General features: G+C 49.9%; 2 protein-coding genes across 7 annotated transcripts in view; one reads left to right on the top strand and one right to left on the bottom strand.

The window, feature by feature from the left end:
* Positions 1–18,055, bottom strand: part of LOC119178190 (ATP-binding cassette sub-family C member 4) — a 2,441,444-nt gene that overhangs the window by 2,106,076 nt on the left and 317,313 nt on the right. For all 6 annotated transcript variants that reach the window (XM_075869787.1, XM_075871012.1, XM_075871549.1 and 3 more), the window contains exon 3: positions 1,055–1,172. In XM_075869787.1, coding sequence (XP_075725902.1) covers positions 1,055–1,172 — 118 coding nt within the window. The remainder of the gene's footprint in view (positions 1–1,054; positions 1,173–18,055) is intronic.
* The window catches only part of LOC142774763 (uncharacterized), an 88,194-nt gene that overhangs the window by 65,472 nt on the left and 4,667 nt on the right, over positions 1–18,055 (top strand). The gene's annotated exons all lie outside the window — the stretch shown is intronic.

The following is an 18,055-nucleotide window of genomic DNA, read 5'->3' as shown; positions in this document are numbered from 1 at the left end:
CTCCCGCTCCGCGGCGCTGTGGTGCCGCACCCGTGGACATAAGGTGCGTGGTCACTGAACAAAAAATCGGCAGATCCCACGTTCAGTGGGAATTTGTGATATGCAAAGCACGAATGAGGAAGGTGATATGTCACTTTCAAATCTGCACATCATTAGGAGGTGGACGTAAGTTATGCCGTACATGAATTCCGTATCATGATTATCATGATCAGACCTGTTCTTTACCGTCGTCGTCTATTCATGTCACGTGATACCAAATTTTGTATATGTAAAGCGACGAAATGACCACCAGTGCAGTATGAGCGTACCATGTCGTCATGTTTCACATGACACGAAGGTCTTGATTATCATGTTCCAACATGTCATTCACTTTTGTCGTTCGTTCGCGTCACGTACACCTTTGGTACATCTAAAGCTAGCGAAATTGCCCTGAGAGTATCATGAGCGTGACATGTAGTCATGACATATGTCGGGGTTTTCACGTTAGAGTAAGTCACTTATGGTCGCCATGCAGTCCCGTCATACATGCAAGTTTTACAACACATGTCAAAGAAACCACCGCAAGAGTACAAAGACCATGGAATGTAAATCATGGCATTCATTGCATACATGTCACGATTTGCATGCTATGGTTAGTCACGTATTCTCTTCATACAGTCATGTTATACCATACAAAATTTGGTATCGATTCTGTTATCGAAACGGCCAAGACAACTAAATGGCACAAGTAGGTAGCTAGCTTGCTAGGTGCTAGATGGATAGATAGATAGATAGATAGATGGATAGATAGATAGATAGATAGATAGATAGATAGATACGCTGAGAGTCACCTAAGTTCGCTAAGAAATGCTTCGCATTTAGGATGCGCTCCCCTTTGGGGAACGCGTCTTAAATGCAGCCAAAAAGAGAATGCAGCCCAAAAGGGAACGCGTCTTAAAAGACACGTTCCCCTTTGGGCTGCACGTTTGGCTACAAAGCCTCCCTCGGCGTTCTACTTTTTAGGGATTACGCGTGACTCGCTTCCTAGACACAGAACACAAGAGGTTTCACTTACCTCTACCAGTACGAGTAGCGATATCATGATGTACGTGAATCCGAAGGCTCTGAAAATTGCCCTGAGCAGGTCGGGCTGCTTGCCTTGCTTCATCTTTCTTATCTCCTCGTCCCATTCTCTGTGAAAGATGTGATATTTTTATTCAAAAACACTGCGCCGTTTCTACCACATTTACAAACAGCCAACACAAGTCATGTGAAAACAATGCAACATATTTTGACAACGGGATCAAATGAGACTGCTACATCATTTGCATCTCACGTGCACAAAGTATAATGAAGAAACGACAGGATACGGAAGGTGAAAGCTTGTGATGAAAAAGAGAAAAATCTGTGAAGACTGGTTGTACGCCCGAAATTGCGTTCCCGCAAGTGAACTTGTCTTCAAGGCTGAAACTGATTTTTAGCACTATACTCGGTGACAACGTCGCACAGCGAAAGCCTGTTTCTTCCCTACTTTTGCATAGAAGTCTCCCATCAGTTCAGTATACTGTGTTTTTACCTAACTCATTGCAAATTTTACGTCTTCACAGAAGTTTTCAACTGACGCGTCATCATGGCTTAATGTAGGCGCATAAGCCTGTACGACCTTCATCTTGTATATCTTATGGAATTTAGTTACAATAACTACCACCCTTTCAATAATGCTATAGTATTATTGCTAGCTATGTTGCTGTGGATAAAGAACCCCACTCCCAGTTTTCTTCTGTCATCAAGCCTCGATAGCAAAGGACGTGCCCGTTCTGTAGCACTGTTTAGGCCTCATCTGTCCCTCTAACCTCACTGAGTCCTATTACATCACCATTTTTTGCCCTTTAGCTTCTCGAATAGTAAAGCCAGATTTGCCTCACTAAATATGGTTCTAGCGTTACACGTTGCCAAGATCAGGTTCCAAGGGCGGCCTGTCCGGATCCAGAGGTTCTTAGCACCCTCTGCTGCGTTGCTGATCTGACCACCACCTTAGTCGGTTGCTTCGCAGCCACTGTGCACTGAGGGCCGTGAGTTAATTGACGTACGCATGTGGGAGGTAGTGGCCAAATACTGCACCAGGGTGACCAGTCTTTCTCTAGTGAGGGAGTGCGTTACCGGTGGTGGTCACCGGTGAGACACTGCGTTCTTCAGTTCTGAATAAATTGGGATAAACATAAAAAGTACTCCACAAGTGCAGGGTCACCATTTTTTTTCTCATTCATCCAGGCGGTTCAGCTGTTAGTCCCACTGGAGCATTACACGAGGACCAACATTTAAACCAAGTGGGATAAGTGCCAGGAGGTAACAGCTGAACACTCTGGTTGCTCCCGCAGTTAGTCGAAAATTGGTTCGAAATCTGTGGCAGCCCATTTATTCCCCTAAAGGACCAATGTCATACCCCACTTTAGTCCTTTTTGGCTTAGAGTTTATGGTTCCTCAAACTACTACTGTGGAAAACAGACCCATGCAAATGCTCTTCAATGGGCTCTGTGGTACTACCTGTATAATAACCAGCATTTTTATGTACTGTACACGCAATCAACTAATTGATTGATTGATTGATTGATCGATCGATCGATTGATCGATTGATTGATTGATTGATTGATTGATTGATTGAACCATCCGGCCAAAGTGTTGCAGAAAGTCAGCGACAATATGGTGAACTTGACATTAGCGGCCATGAATACCCAATTGAACTTTTCGTCAGTGTGAGTGAACGATGCCCGTATGTTCGTGTCATCGTGTTATTGGCAATTGGAAAGTTCCGCAAAGGCAGTCTGCTGTTCGTCAGCCCAGCAAAGTGGTGTGTCATCGCACGTGAGGCGTAATAGTGGCTCCAAAATGTTGGAGAAATTTTCAATAAAGCACTGGTGATACGCGCACAGACCCAGACATCGTCGAAGACCTTTCTTGTCAGTTGGAGCTGGAAAAGCGGCGACGGTAGCAGTTTTGTCAGGATAAGGCCCAACACCAACGGCGCTCACCACGTGACGAAGAAACTTTAAGTCTTCGTAGCCGAAATGACATTGCTCAGACTTGAGTGTGAGATCGTTCGATATAAAGGCTTCGAGTACATTCCGAGGCGACGAAGATGCTCGTCAAACGTTTCTGAAAACACGACGACATCATCGAAGTAGACGAGGCAGCTTTTCCCCTTGAGGTCTGCCAGGATGGCGTCCATCATTCGCTGTAATGTGGCTGGAGCGGAACAGAGGCCAAAAAGGAGCACTTTGAATTCATAAAGGCCATCCGGCGTTACAAAAGCGGTCTTTTCCCGGTCACGTTGATTGACCTCTATTTGCCATTAACCCTTCTTCAAGTCGACGGACGAAAAATACTTTGGAGGAGGAGTAATACCACCTCGTGTTCTGTGCCAGCGAACAGTGAGCCAGTTCTCTGCCGGCGAACGAAGAAGACGATGAGCAACCCGTGCCAGCAGAGTCGTCCTTCTTTGTGTCTGAGATTTTGACAGTAGTGTCTCCTTGTACGTTTCTTCGAGCTCCTAGCGCGTAACAATATTGTTACGGTGCATCATCGACAGGAGCAAGCGTAGCACTTAGTGAAGATGAAGAAGACGCCTGTGCGTTAGGCGCTTGCACGAGAGGCAACTCAGACATCTTGTTCGGCTGCCGACTCTCGGTGGACGCTGTCCTGTAAGCCAAGACCTCGCTCCGTCACATTTGGTGGAAGTGCTGTGCAACCGCCTCGCAACGGAACTTCGCAGCGGCCGACGTTTGAAGGGTCATTCCACAACGATGACGGAGAGTACGGCGTCTGCATCTGCTCCTGGTGTTCCTGCGGCCGGAGATGATGCGGTAACTACATCTCCTTCTGCGACCACAACCTTTGTGCTCGAACCCCCGCGGGATCCTGGCACGTTCAGCGGTTCCGGCGATCCAGATGAAGTTGACGTTGAGGATTGGCTGGCAGAGTACGAACGTGTGAGTACTCGATACCGATGGGGCCCGACTCTTATGCTGGAAAACCTGTTATTCTATCTTAGGGGAACCGCCAAATTGTGGTATGAGAACCATGAAACAGAACTTGTGAGTTGGGCAGTGTGCAGGGAGAAAATGCTAGACCTGTTCGGAAAGCCGATTGGAAGAAAAATGGCCGCGAACAAAAATGCTCGCGTCTCGGGCGCAGACCTCGACCGAGTCTTACGTCTCCTATATAGAAGATGTGTTGTCGTTGTGTCGCAAAGCCAATGTCGATATGGCGGAGGCTGACAAGGTCGGGCATATTCTTAAGGGGATTGCGGATGACGCATTCAACCTCCTCATCTGCAAAAATTTTTCTACAGTGGACGCCATTATAAAAGAATGTCGGCGCTTTGAGCAAGCAAAGAGCCGGCGGATTAACAGCGTGTTCACCCGCCTTCCGAATACGGCTGCAACATCATCTTGCGAAGACCGTGCAAGAACACAGCCACCACCTCTAGATTCATCGGATCAGGTGACCCGAATTGTACGGCGCGAACTTGAAGCCATTGCCTCTGCTCCGGCTCACACCGCTGCAAGTGACACCACCCCACTCACTGCTAACATGGTTCAAGCCATCGTCCGCCAAGAACACGCCAGCATAGGTATTCCCTCGGTGTGCGCTTTGCCCAGCCCGCAGCGAGCTTCATGGCGTCCACCCTCGTCCTATCGCGAGCAGCAGTTCACGGCCCGATCTCGCGACCCTGCGGCGTGGAGAACCGTCGACAATCGACCAATTTGTTTTCATTGCCACCGTATCGGTCATGTCGTCCGTTACTGCAATTACCGCTGGTCCTCGCCACCTCGGACTTCATCTCAACCTCACTACCGACAGGACAGCACCCGCTTCGCGTCTGCCGTGCAGCCTTCTCCGCAAAACAACTACAGAAGGTTCAACAGCCGATCTCCGTCACCGCATGGTCATCAGTCGCGTTCGCCTCCAGGACGTCGCCAGTCGTCTCGCTTACCGCAGACTCGCAGGCCGTCATCTCCATTCAACCCCGCTCCTGCCTACCCGGAAAACTAAACGGTGCAGCGCCCGGAGGTGACGCTGCATCTTCGACTCCCTCCACAAATCCTCTCTTGACGCTTCCGACGAGACAAAATTTGTTAGACATTGCCGTTGACGGTGTGCCTATTTCTGCCCTTATAGATACTAGAGCGCACATTTCTGTAATGAGTGCGAACCTTCGCCGACACCTACATAAAGTGCTCACGCCTGCCGCTTCCCACAAACTTCGTGTCGCTGATGGGAGGACCCCTGATGTTCAAGGGATGTGCACGGCCCGTGTGTCCATTGCCGGTCATCCTACATTAGTTCAGTTTGCCGCCATTGAAATGTGTCCTCATGACCTAATACTTGGTTTGGACTTCCTTTCACGTCATTCTGCGCTCATTGATTGTGCCACTGGTGCTCTTCAGCTTGAACTGCCGCAGTTTGCCAATTTTCCAGCAGACTATTCTCCCCGTTTACACTCTCGTCACCACGTTCGCTTGCCTCCGCAAGCTGCTACATATGTCACTTTGTCGTGCTCACGTCATGTGCACGACGGTGACTACCTCGTCACTCCTATAGTCGACGTACTGATGGCCCGAGACGTCGCCCTTGCTCACACTGTTGTCGCCGTCGCTAATAATACAGTGGTTATACCACTGCTCAACGTGAGTCTCTTGACTCAAGTTATTCCGCAAGACATGTCTTTGGCCACCCTATCTCCACTTGACAGCTGCAACGCTACTGGTTTGGACACCGATACTACATCCCCCTGTCTTGGCCGCAATTACACTCTGCCTGCAGATGACATTAACAAGATGATTGCTCCCGACCTCACTGCAGTGCAAGCTGCCAGCCTCCGTAGTCTGCTAACATCATATAGAGACTTTTTCGACTTTGACCACCGCCCTCTCAGCCAAACAACTGCAGTGACTCACCGGATCAACACTGGTAATGCCAGTCCTATACGGCGGCGTCCATATCGCGTATCTCACAAGGAACGCCAAGTAATCCAAAATGAAGTGGATAAAATGATTACTAAAGACGTAATAGAACCCTCATCCAGCCCCTGGGCCTCCCCAGTCGTGCTCGTTCAGAAGAAAGATGGCAGCTGGCGCTTTTGCGCGGACTATCGCCATTTAAACAAAGTGACCCACAAAGATGTCTACCCTTTGCCTCGGATTGATGACGCCCTCGATTGCCTCCATGGTGCCCAATACTTTTCGTCTATCGACCTTCGATCCGGCTATTGGCAAATTTCCGTCGACCCCATGAATCGTGAAAAAACCGCTTTCGTTACGCCCGACGGCCTCTACCAGTTCAAAGTCATGCCGTTTGGACTGTGTAATGCGCCGGCAACTTTCGAGCGCATGATGGACTCCCTTCTCCGAGGATATAAGTGGTCCATCTTCTTATGTTATTTAGACGATGTCATCGTCTTTTCGCCCACCTTTGACAGCCATATAACACGTCTGTCAGCTGTTCTGGATGTTTTTCGAAGAGCTGCTCTCCAGCTCAATTCTGCAAAATGCCATTTCGGACGTCGCCAAATCACCATACTCGGCCACCTTGTCAGTGCCGATGGTGTTCAACCAGATCCCGAAAAGGTGCGAGCAGTACAACAATTTACTGAACCACGCTCAACCAAGGACGTCCGAAGTTTTGTAGGGCTATGTTCCTATTTTCGTCGATTTGTCCGCAACTTCGCTGACATCGCTCGACCGCTTACTGATCTCTTAATGAAGGACGTTCCCTTCGCATGGGGTATAGAGCAAGCGGACGCCTTTTCGGCTCTTATCCATCTGCTGACGACGCCACCAGTACTGGCCCATTTCGACCCAGCATCACCTACAGAGCTTCGGACCGATGCCAGTGACCATGGAATTGGAGCGGTCCTTGGCCAACGACAGCACGGGAAGGACCGCGTGATTGCTTACGCCAGTCGTCTTCTTTCACCTGCCGAACGGAAGTTCTCCATCACTGAGCGTGAATGCCTAGCTTTAGTGTGGGCCGTGGCGAAATTCAGGCCTTACCTGTATGGCCGAACTTTTTCCGTTGTTACGGACCATCACGCTCTTTGCTGGCTGTCATCGCTAAAGGACTCATCTGGACGTCTTGGTCGCTGGGCGCTCCGTCTGCAAGAATACTCATTCGTGGTCCATTACAAGTCGGGACGCCTCCACACAGACGCAGACTGTTTGTCACGTTATCCGGTTGAAACGCCCGACTTGACAGACCTTGATTCAGACCCCTGCATTCTCTCCATCCACGCTTTGGGTGATATCTCCACCGAACAACGACGTGACCCGTCGTTACTCTCCATTATCGAGCGTCTGACCTCTGCTCCGACAGACCCTTCCGTTCGCCTGTTCGAACTGCACGACAACATTCTGTACCGTCGCAGCTTCAACGCTGATGGCCCGGAATTACTACTCGTGCTTCCCCATCACCTGCGTACCAGCGTTCTCGAACAACTACATGACGTACCTACAGCCGGTCACCTAGGCGTCTCTCGTACCTACGATCGTGTGCGACGTCGCTTTTTCTGGCCCGGACTGTATCGTTCTGTGGTTCGCTACGTCACTGCTTGCGACCGCTGCCAACGCCGCAAGCGCCCCTCTGTGCTACCGTCTGGCCTCCTACAACCCATTGACATACCAACGGAATCATTCTTCCGTGTCGGCCTTGACCTGTTGGGCCCGTTTCCTACGTCCACCTCCGAAAATAAATGGGTTGCAGTCGCCACAGACTACGCCACACGCTTTGCCATCACTAAAGCACTGCCGACAAGCTGTTCCACTGACATCGCTGGCTTTCTCTTGTATGAAGTCATTCTTCATCACGGCGCTCCGCGGCAGCTGCTTACTGATCGAGGAAGGTACTTTCTTTCACGTGTTGTGGATGATATTCTCCGCGCCTGCTCCACTGAGCACAAGCTTACCACCGCTTATCATCCACAGACAAATGGATTGACCGAGCGTCTGAACCGAACACTGACGCAGATGCTGTCAATGTACGTTTCGCCAGATCACTGTGACTGCGACAAAGCACTCCCCTTTGTCACGTTCGCGTACAATTCTTCATGGCACGACACAGCTAGTTATTCGCCGTTTTATTTGCTATTTGGCCGACATCCAGCATTACCATTTGACACGCTCCTTCCTTCGGCTGCCCCCTTGTCTACTGAGTACGCCAGCGATGTCGTTTCTCGAGCCCATGCAGCCCGTCAGCTTGCCCGTGATCGGCTACACTTGTCGCAAGCGCAGCAAAAAGACCGCTATGACAGTCGCCACCAAAGCGTGCACTTCTCGCCGGGGTCTCTGGTACTTCTCTGGACACCAAACCGCCAAGTCGGCTTATCAGAGAAGCTACTATCACACTACCATGGCCCCTACAAAGTGTTACGACAACTTAGTGACGTGAGCTACGAGATCGCACCCCTAAACAATGCCTTTTCGACCACCTCACTCCAGACAGACGTTGTACACGTTTCCAGACTGAAACCGTATCACCCTCCTCGTTCGTCGCCGCCGTACTAAGCGCCGTGACGGCGCTTCCGCCGCAGGGGAGTGATGTTACGGTGCATCATCGACAGGAGCAAGCGTGGCACTTAGCGAAGATGAAGAAGACGCCTGTGCGTTAGGCGCTTGCACGAGAGGCAACTCAGACATCTTGTTCGGCTGCCGACTCTCGGTGGACGCTGTCCTGTAAGCCAAGACCTCGCTCCGTCACAATATTGTTGCGCACATGCACGAAGACAAAGAAGCGTATATGGTGAACGCACTTGTCGCCCAGAGCGAGAAAGAAAGAAGAAGATCAGGAGGATCTCTAACCAGTCGGCCACTTCTGAGCTGCCCCTCACGGCCTAATAAACGGCCCCTTTCAACCTCTACCAGTCTCTTTCAAACGTAGCAGAGTGGTGGAGGATCTGGGTAAGCGCTTCAACTACGGAACGATTACTGCCACAGCTTCGACGAAGCCGTTGACTTGCCGGTCTCCCACCATCTGCCGTGAGTGATTTCGACATGCCCAAAGAAGCAGGCGTTTCCAGAATGGCACCGTCTGGTCCACTTCCGTACTACCTAGTTCCACCGCCCTTCGGAGGAAAAGCCGAAGAAGATGTCGACGCCTGGCTCACCAGGTACAAACGTGTGGGCAAGTCGAACGGTTGGGATGCAGCCACTATGCTAGCCAACGTAGTGTTCTCCCTGACCGACAACACACTGGTATGGTACGAGAACCACGAGCACGCACCCATGACGTGGGATCTTTTGTTGAAGAGCTCAGGGCGTGTTTCGGTGACTCGGTTGCTAGAAAGAAGCGGGCTGAGCAAACACTGTCGCAACGGGCACAGCTACCAGGTGAGACATGTACCACTTACATAGAAGAAGTGTTAAGGCTGTGCAAGGTGGTCTGTGCTACAATGTCGGAAGAGGACAAAGTTGGGCATCTGTTCAAAGGGATCGCTGAAGACGTGTATAATTTTCTAATTGGAAAAGAAAGCCTCAGTTCTGTGTCCGACGTCATTCAGCAATGCCGAAAGTTTCAAACGCTCATGATGCGTCGAATTGCGCACAAGTTTGGTCGGCTGGCTAACGTTACAACTCTTGCCAGTCTGTACACGAATCCTGGCCTCGACCTCTTTTCCACCATTCGACAGATTTTTCGTGAGGAACTGTTCCACAGAGAAATGTCGTGTTCCACAGCTGACCATCGCGAGTTGTGTCTGCCAAGTGAGGCTATGGATGTGCCTCCTTTGACCCCATGACAACCGACGACGAGCGCAGCAACTGTGGAGTACAGCCCAGCCCCACAGTCAAGGATGACAACCAGATTTCTCGCGTCGCGGTATGACCGACGCTCTCAGCGCATGCCTTCTCGACACCCGACGTCTCGGTACGACGTACCCGACCAGTACATCCGTCACACAAGAGCAAATGATGACGCTCTATTCATCGACGAGCGACCAACGTTTCGACCTCGGCTGGTGTGCTATTCCTGCGGTGTTCCAGGCCACATATCGCGGTTTTGCAACCGTCGGGTGACTTCTTGGTATCACCAACCATCTGACTTTTCACGACCCTTTGAACAGTCTCATGGTGTCCGGCGGCTGGACCACATATCACCTGATGTCAACTATTGGCCCAGAAACTTCTGCAACCACTCCCCGGCATCTGACAGGAGTTTAACGCCCCCACTGCGTCCTCGTGCTCATCGTTCTCCTTCACCGCTGTGTCGCAAAGCGCCCCCTTCGCCACCGGAAAACTAGCCAGCGCGGCTAATGGGGGTGAGGTCGCTGAAAACGTGCTACTGACAGAAATACCTCTTGTGTGTATGTTTGAAAACAAAGTGCGTGTTTTGGTAGATTATGTGCCTGTGATGGCCTTGGTGGACACAGGTGCAACGATTTTCGTGATAAGTGCTTCCTTTAAAGACGTGTTAGGGCGGAAAGTTGTTTTTACCTGGGACGAAACTTGACGGTCTGTGGAGTGAGTGGAGAGCCGTTGCGTCCTACCGTTGTTTGTAGTGCTGAAGTATTTTTGGGAGGCCTTATGATAACGACAGAGTTTGCGATTATTCCTCGGTCGACACATGACGTCATTCTCGGCATGGACTTCTTGCGAGAATGTGGTGCCACTGTAGACTGTCGCACGGAGAAAGTCTTTGTGAGTGGCCAGATGCCGTCAGAACTTCTGGAAACTCCAGCGGATGACCAAACTACGCTGTGTGTCTGTGGCGATACGTTCATACCTGCGTTGTCTACCTTACGTGTTCTTGCTGTTTGTCGCGGCGCGGATTCTGACATCTTCGATGCTAGCGTAGAACCAATGCACATAAACTGCGTGAAGAATGTGTTGGTTCCCCATTGTGGGGTGTCGATCCATGGCCGACAAACTGGCCTATGGACTGTAAACTGTTCCTCTGAGCCCGTGACACTAGCCAATGGTTTAAAGTTAGCTTCGGCTAGCAATGAACACGCGACCTTTTCAGTGGTAGAGCTCACAGACGTGCCGGAAGAACGTGACGGAACTGGTTGTCGCAATTTGGACGGGGCACTTATGGCAACGATAAATCAGTCGCTTAGCTCAAGCGAGGGCCGAACTTTAATGAATGTGCTGTTAAAGCACGTTTCAGTATTTGACTTTGCGCAAAAGGGCAAAGTGATCCCGATTCCCCTGTCTCGAACGCACCATACCGTCAACACTGGCGCTGCAAGTCCGATTCGCCAAAAACCATATCATGTTTCCCCGTCAGAAAGACAAATTATCAGTGACCAAGTGCAGCAAATGATGCAAAAATGAGTGGTACAAGAGTCAGCCGGTCCGTGGGCCGCACCGGTAATCTTTGTTAAGAAGAAAGATGGATCTTGGAGATTTTGCGTCGACAATCGCCGACTGAATGCCGTGACTAAAAAGGACGTATACCCTCTGCCCCGCATAAAGGACGCAATAGACTGCTTACATTCAGCCTCTTATTTTTCCTTCGTAGACTTACGATCCGGTTATTGGCAAATTCCGATGCACCCAGAAGACAAGGAAAAGACTGTCTTTGTAATCCCTGATGGGCTCATTGAATTTAACGTGATGCCATTTGACGGTGAAATGCACCGGCAACGTTCGAGAGGTTTATGGACATCATTCTGCATGGCTTTAAGTGGAACATCTCCACGTGCTACCTCGACGACGTCGTCATCTTTGGACGCACGTTCAGTGAACACAACTGGATACTGTTTTGAACTGCATCCGAAACGCTGGCCTAGTTTTAAACTCGAAGAAATGCCACTTCGGAGACCGCCAGACGTTGTGCTCAGGCATCTCGTTGACAAAGATGGCATCCGCCCTGACCCCCAGAAGACAGCAGCAGTTGAAGCGTTCAATGCGCCGCGTTCCGTCAAGGAGCGTCGTAGTTTTCTGGGGCTTTGTTCGTATTTCCGCCGCTTTATTCCGAAGTTTGCCGACGTTGCGTATCCCCTCACATGCCTCTTACGAAAGGACAATTCCTTTGAGTGGACTCTGGAGTGCGATTCTTCATTCCGTCAATTGAAGTTTTTGCTGACGTCATGACCCGTCCTTCAGCACTTCAGTCCTTCTGCTCCGACAGAGCTTCATACGGATGCTAGCGGCATAGGTATTGAAGCCGTGATAGTACAACGTTACGGTGACCGCGAACATGTCATCGCATACGAAAGTCGCTCCCTAAGCGGGCCGGAACCAAACTACACTGTTACGGAACAAGAATGCCTGGCGGTAATATTTGCAATTCAGCGGTTTAGGTCTTAGCTGTACGGACGCCCATTCACAGTCGTAACCGACCTCCACTCGTTGTACCCTTTAGCCTGTTTGCTTTAGCCGGCCCGTACCCTACCCGGGCCCGAAAGGCTCGAGCCCGGCCCGACCCGGCCCGGCCCGTTTCGGCCAGTTGTACCTTGAAGACAAACGTGTCACTGTCCACTTTTTCGGTTATTGTGAAGATACTTTCCTCACTCAACATATATTCTAGGGAGTGTTTTGGAACTTTTTCGGTGTCACGACGTTTCACTGGCTCTGTGTACGTTTAGGTATATACTGTCACGTGCATCCTGCAAGAAAGACAAAGACGACAGTGCATACGCGCATCTGCACGCTTTTATGCAGAAAGCAACAACGACAAAGATGAAGAACTCTCTGGCATGTGGTAAATAAAAAGACCAACCCGCTGCTGCTTTCTCAGCTTCTTCAAGTACGACCTTTGTCTTCACGCCGCGACAATGGTAGAGGTGGGTCGCGTTGCCGAGGTACGCCAGTACAGTAGACTGTCGTTGGTAAGGCAGCTTGAGAAGGGCCAGGGGCAGTCATAGTGAACGGGGAAGGTAGCGTCCGATTGCGAAGTTCCAGGTTGATGGGAACCCCGGCTCCTCCACCACTTAAAATAGAGGTGTTGTACGCCGAAAAAAGTTCAGACGCAGCTTGGAGAAATATGCTTGATCAGGCAGATCTGGCTAATGGCGAGCGGCGTGCGCGAGCTACTACAACAGCCACCGATCATCATCGTCTTCTTTATTGCCAGCAGAGCGTCCGTTATTCATATTCATTATTTCATTTCAATATACTTCTAAATTCACATATAAACCCCAAAAAGTGGATGGAGGGACGGCCGCTGTGATAGCTCAGTGGTTAGAGCATCGAACGCGTTATTCGAAGGTCGTAGGTTCGATTCCTGCTCACAGCTGGTAATTTTTTCATCCACTTTCCTTTCTTCTTTCTTCTTATTTACATTCCATTGGTTCTAATAACTTCCCCTGTACATTCCTTGGCATTACTGTCTGTTATATCTCATTAATATTCTGTTAAAACACGGAAATACGAGCCCTTAGGTATACACTTCTCTCCAGTATTTCATTGAACGAGGGTCTCGTACTGGCAGACTTGGTGTGTTTAGATTGTATAAGAGGGACAATTAGTCAGCTGCCCGCTCATAATAAGTTCACGTGCTACGTGACGCCAAACATGGGAATAAGAGTGTTTTCACACTCGTTGTTTGGCTTATAGATGGCGCTGACTGTCACTCCTACTTCTAAATTCATATATAAACCCCAAAAAGTAGATGGAGGGACGGCCGCTGTGATAGATCAGTGGTTAGAGCATCGAACGCGTTATTCGAAGGTCGTAGGTTCGATTCCTGCTCACAGCTGGTAATTTTTTCATCCACTTTCCTTTCTTTTTCTTCTTATTTACATTCCATTGGTTCTAATAACTTCCCCTGTACATTCCCTGGCATTACTGTCTGTTATATCTCATTAATATTGTGTTAAAACACGGAAATACGAGCCCTTAGGTATACACTTCTCTCCCTTATTTCATTGAACGAGGGTCTCGTACTGGCAGACTTGGTGTGTTTAGGTTGCATAAGAGGGACAATTATTCAGCTGCCCGCTCATAATAAGTTCACGTGCTACGTGACGCCAAACATGCGAATAAGAGTGTTTTCACACTCGTTGTTTGGCTTATAGATGGCGCTGACTGTCACTCCTACTTCTAAATTCACATATAAACCCCAAAAAGTGGATGGAGGGACGGCCGCTGTGATAGCTCAGTGGTTAGAGCATCGAACGCGTTATTCGAAGGTCGTAGGTTTGATTCCTGCTCACAGCTGGTAATTTTTTCATCCACTTTCCTTTCTTCTTTTTCTTATTTACATTCCATTGGTTCTAATAACTTCCCCTGTATATTCCTTGGCATTTCTGTCTGTTATATCTCATTAATATTGTGTTAAAACACGGAAATACGAGCCCTTAGGTACACACTTCTCTCCCTTATATATATATATATATATATATATATATAAGGAAAACAAGTGAATACTTAATGGCTCGTTCTTCGTGTTTTACATAATATTAATGAGATCTAACAGACAATAATGTAAAGGAAGGTATAGGGGAAGTTATTAGGGCAATTGTAATGTAATTGCGAAGAAAGAAAAGTGGGTGAAAAGATAACTTGCCGTGGGAAGGATCCGAACCTCCGACCTTCGAATAACGCGTTCGATGCTCTACCACTGAGCTACCACGACAGCTATCCCCCCAGCCACTTTATTGGGTATCTATTTAAATTTAAACGTGGAAGTGTTAGTCAGCGCCACTAGTAGCCATGGTGGCGAGTGTGGCACACACTTTATCAGCCTATTCGGCGTCACGTAGCACGTGACCTTATTACTAACAAGCAGCTGACCAATAGTCCAAATATATATATATATATATATATATATATATATATATATATATATATATATATATATATATATATATATATATATAGAAAGAGAGAGAGAGAAGCCTCGATCCGAACGCTCAAATGGGTCGAACTCTGAAGTTCTTTCTAGTGGGTCTACCCAAAAAGGACGCCGTTCGCGCGGAGAGCCCGTGCTTGGCCGTTACTGTCGCCATTGTGTATGCTCGCTGTGTGCTGGCTAATACACGCCCTAACGAATTGGTGGACAGTGCTACGATCCCTTTCGACGCCCTTGGAATTACGTTCACGTACCCTGCTATCTACCATGTCCAACGACGCCTCTCAGCAAAAGCCTCCTCCCATGCCACCCCCTTGTCCCGGTGTCCCCAGGATGCGCAATCCACCCATCTTCACGGGCGCCGATGCCATTGACGTGGAGGACTGGCTCGCCATTTACGAGTGCGTGAGCGTCCTTAACAAATGAGACGAGGATGGCAAATTGACAAACTTGGTTTTCTACCTTGCGGGCGTTGCAAGCTTGTGGTACAACAACCGCGCGTCCAATTTCGCTACCTGGTCCGATTTTAAGACCGCTATCACCAACGTTTTTGGCCGCCCTGAAGTTCGTAGGCTGCAAGCCGAGCAGCGCCTGCGCGAACGTGCTCAGCAGGCCGGTGAATCTTTCACCAGTTACATCGAAGATGTCCTGGACTTGTAAAAGAAATCCAAAAACAGCATGTCCGAATCAGACGAAATCTGGAACGTCATGAACTGCATTGACGATAATGCCTTCACGATGCTGCTAGCCAAAAACCCAGGCATAGTGACTGAGGTCATCACGCTGTGCCAGAACTACGAGGAGCTCGACCAACAGCGTTCGATGACCCGTCGCTCCACACCACGAGATGCAGGGCTTGCTGGCTTGGAGGCGAGATGTGATCAGGTGGTGCTGCTGGCAGACCTCAAGTCCTTCATACGTGAGGAAATCGCGCGCATGTTCTCTCTCCTGCCCTTTGTCCACCCACCGGCTGATCAACAACTGGCCACTACCCTTCTTCCTCCCATCGGTCGGGCGATTGAGCAGGAAATAGCCTAGGTCATGCCTGCGTACCACCCTCAACAACCTCCGGCTCCTGCGCCCCTCAGCTACGCCCAAGTTGTCGCCAGGCCGCCTCAAGTCGTTCCAGCACCGGCCCCTCTCACTTACGCCGAAGCTGCCTCTCGACCTCCGTCCTTTGCAGCGGGTATGCCCGCTACGTATGTTGGCGCAACCCCTCAGCCTCATCTTCAGCCCACTACGCAGCCTTTCCAGCCACCGTTCTGGGTGAGACCCACCCCGGCGAACTGATGGCGCACACCCGACAACCGGCTCATCTGCTTTGCTTGCGGTTATGCCGGTCACGTAGCCCGTTATTTCTCTCGAGTACAGCCGGCTCCCATTTCTTCGCCTGTTTTGGTCAGCTTAGCCGTCTGTATAACGACTACCTGCCGTCTATGCCACTGTCGTCTCGCCCAGGTCCGTCTCCTCGAAGGTCGCCGTCTCCACGACGTGGTTTCCTGTCCCCCATGCGGCCAAGTTCGGCTGCTCATGAGCGGGAAAACAAGTCGTCGCAGTGCCATAGGCAAGGACTGCGACGCTATCGCATTGTGAAAGCCCTCAGAGCTGCCCATCTAATGTCGTTGACGTGCTTGTGGACGGTGTTCATGCGTCTGCTCTTATTGACACTGGAGCTGCCGTGTCAGCCATGGACGAAAACCTTTTTCCGCTTGCTTCTAAAAGTGACGACGCCAATTTCTGGGTTGTCCCTTCGTACCGCCTGTTCACATCGTATTCATCTTACAGCAGGGTGCACAGCTCGCGTAGTCGTTCAGGACGTTCTGTATGTCGCTCAATTCATCATCAATCCGGCATGTTCTCATGACGTCATCCTGGGATGGGATTTTCTCTCTCGCAACGACGCCGTCATCCATTGTGCCGCCACCAAACTTGAACTCTCACCCTTCTCGCATTTGACGCCAGAAGAGAGTCCCTCGACACTGAGCAAGATTCTCGTGAAAGACGATACCATACTGCCTCCAAGTTAGACGATGGGTGTATCGGTCTACATTCCCGGTCTCTCTGACACAATTGCACTCGTTTCGCCATCCGACCGTGCTTCCAGAAGGAAAGTGTTGCTAGTACCTTTCACGACCGTGCAAATCACCCTGGGCAACGCCTCTATTTTTGTGACCAACCCATTCCCGTATACTGTTACCTTGGTTCGAGGGGAATGTCTCGGCAGAGCGGAACCAGTCGACGACGCACAAGTCCTGGACGTACCCGATGACTCGCGTTGTCCCAATTCACGTACCATCAGCGCTTCTTCCACTTCTGAATCATCATCTCCTGATGTATTTGGCCCCTACATTGAGGACAAACTTACGTCGGTACAGCGTTCCCAGCTTCTGGACCTATTACAAGAATACCGTTCTTCTTTCGATGTCGGGCGAAGATCTCTCGGTCGAGCGTCCACTGTTACGCATCGTCTCGACACTGCTGCCCATCCACCATTACGGCAACGTCCATACCTTGTGTCACCTGCTTAACTTCGCGAAATTAACGAGCAGGTCAACGATATGCTCCGACACGATGTTATTCAGCCCTCGGACAGTCCATGGGCATCTCCTGTTGTTCTTGTTGCGAAGAAAGGTGGTTCTGTGCGGTTCTGTGTGGACTACAGACGCCTCGTTAAGATCACTTGCAAGGATGTTTACCTCCTGCCGCACATCGATGACGCAATTGACAGCCTTCACGCAGCCGAATTTTTTTCTTCTCTCATTCTGTGCTCGGGGTACTGGCAAGTACCCATGGCTGATGACACTCGACCAAAGACTGCCTTTATCACACCTGATGGCTTGTGCTAATTCAACGTCATGCCTTTTATCTGTGTAATGCACCTGCGACCTTTCAGCGCATGATGTACACCGTTCTGCGCAACTTGAAATGGCACACGTGCTTGTGTTACCTCTACGACGTTGTTGTCTTCACTCCTGATTTCTCCACGCATCAGCAACGCCTGAAAAAAGTTTTCGCACGTGTGAGCTATGCCGGTTTGCAACTAAATCTGAAGAAGTGCCGCTTTGCAGCATGGCAACTCACCATCCTATTGTACGTCGTGTCCAAGAATGGCATTTTTCCTGACCCAGCCAAGCTTCGGGCCGTGGCCGAATTCCCTAAACCTGCGTCCGTCAACTAACTGCGTAGTTTCGTGGGCCTGTGCTCATACTTCCAACGCTTCATACGAAACTTTGTCATGATGAAATCACCGTTGACGAAGCTCCTTGGAAGTAACGGGCCCCTCAATTCGCG

This window comes from Rhipicephalus microplus, chromosome 1, assembly GCF_043290135.1.
Source record: "Rhipicephalus microplus isolate Deutch F79 chromosome 1, USDA_Rmic, whole genome shotgun sequence".
NCBI lineage: Eukaryota > Metazoa > Arthropoda > Arachnida > Ixodida > Ixodidae > Rhipicephalus > Rhipicephalus microplus.
This window is presented reverse-complemented; position numbering and strand designations above follow the sequence as displayed.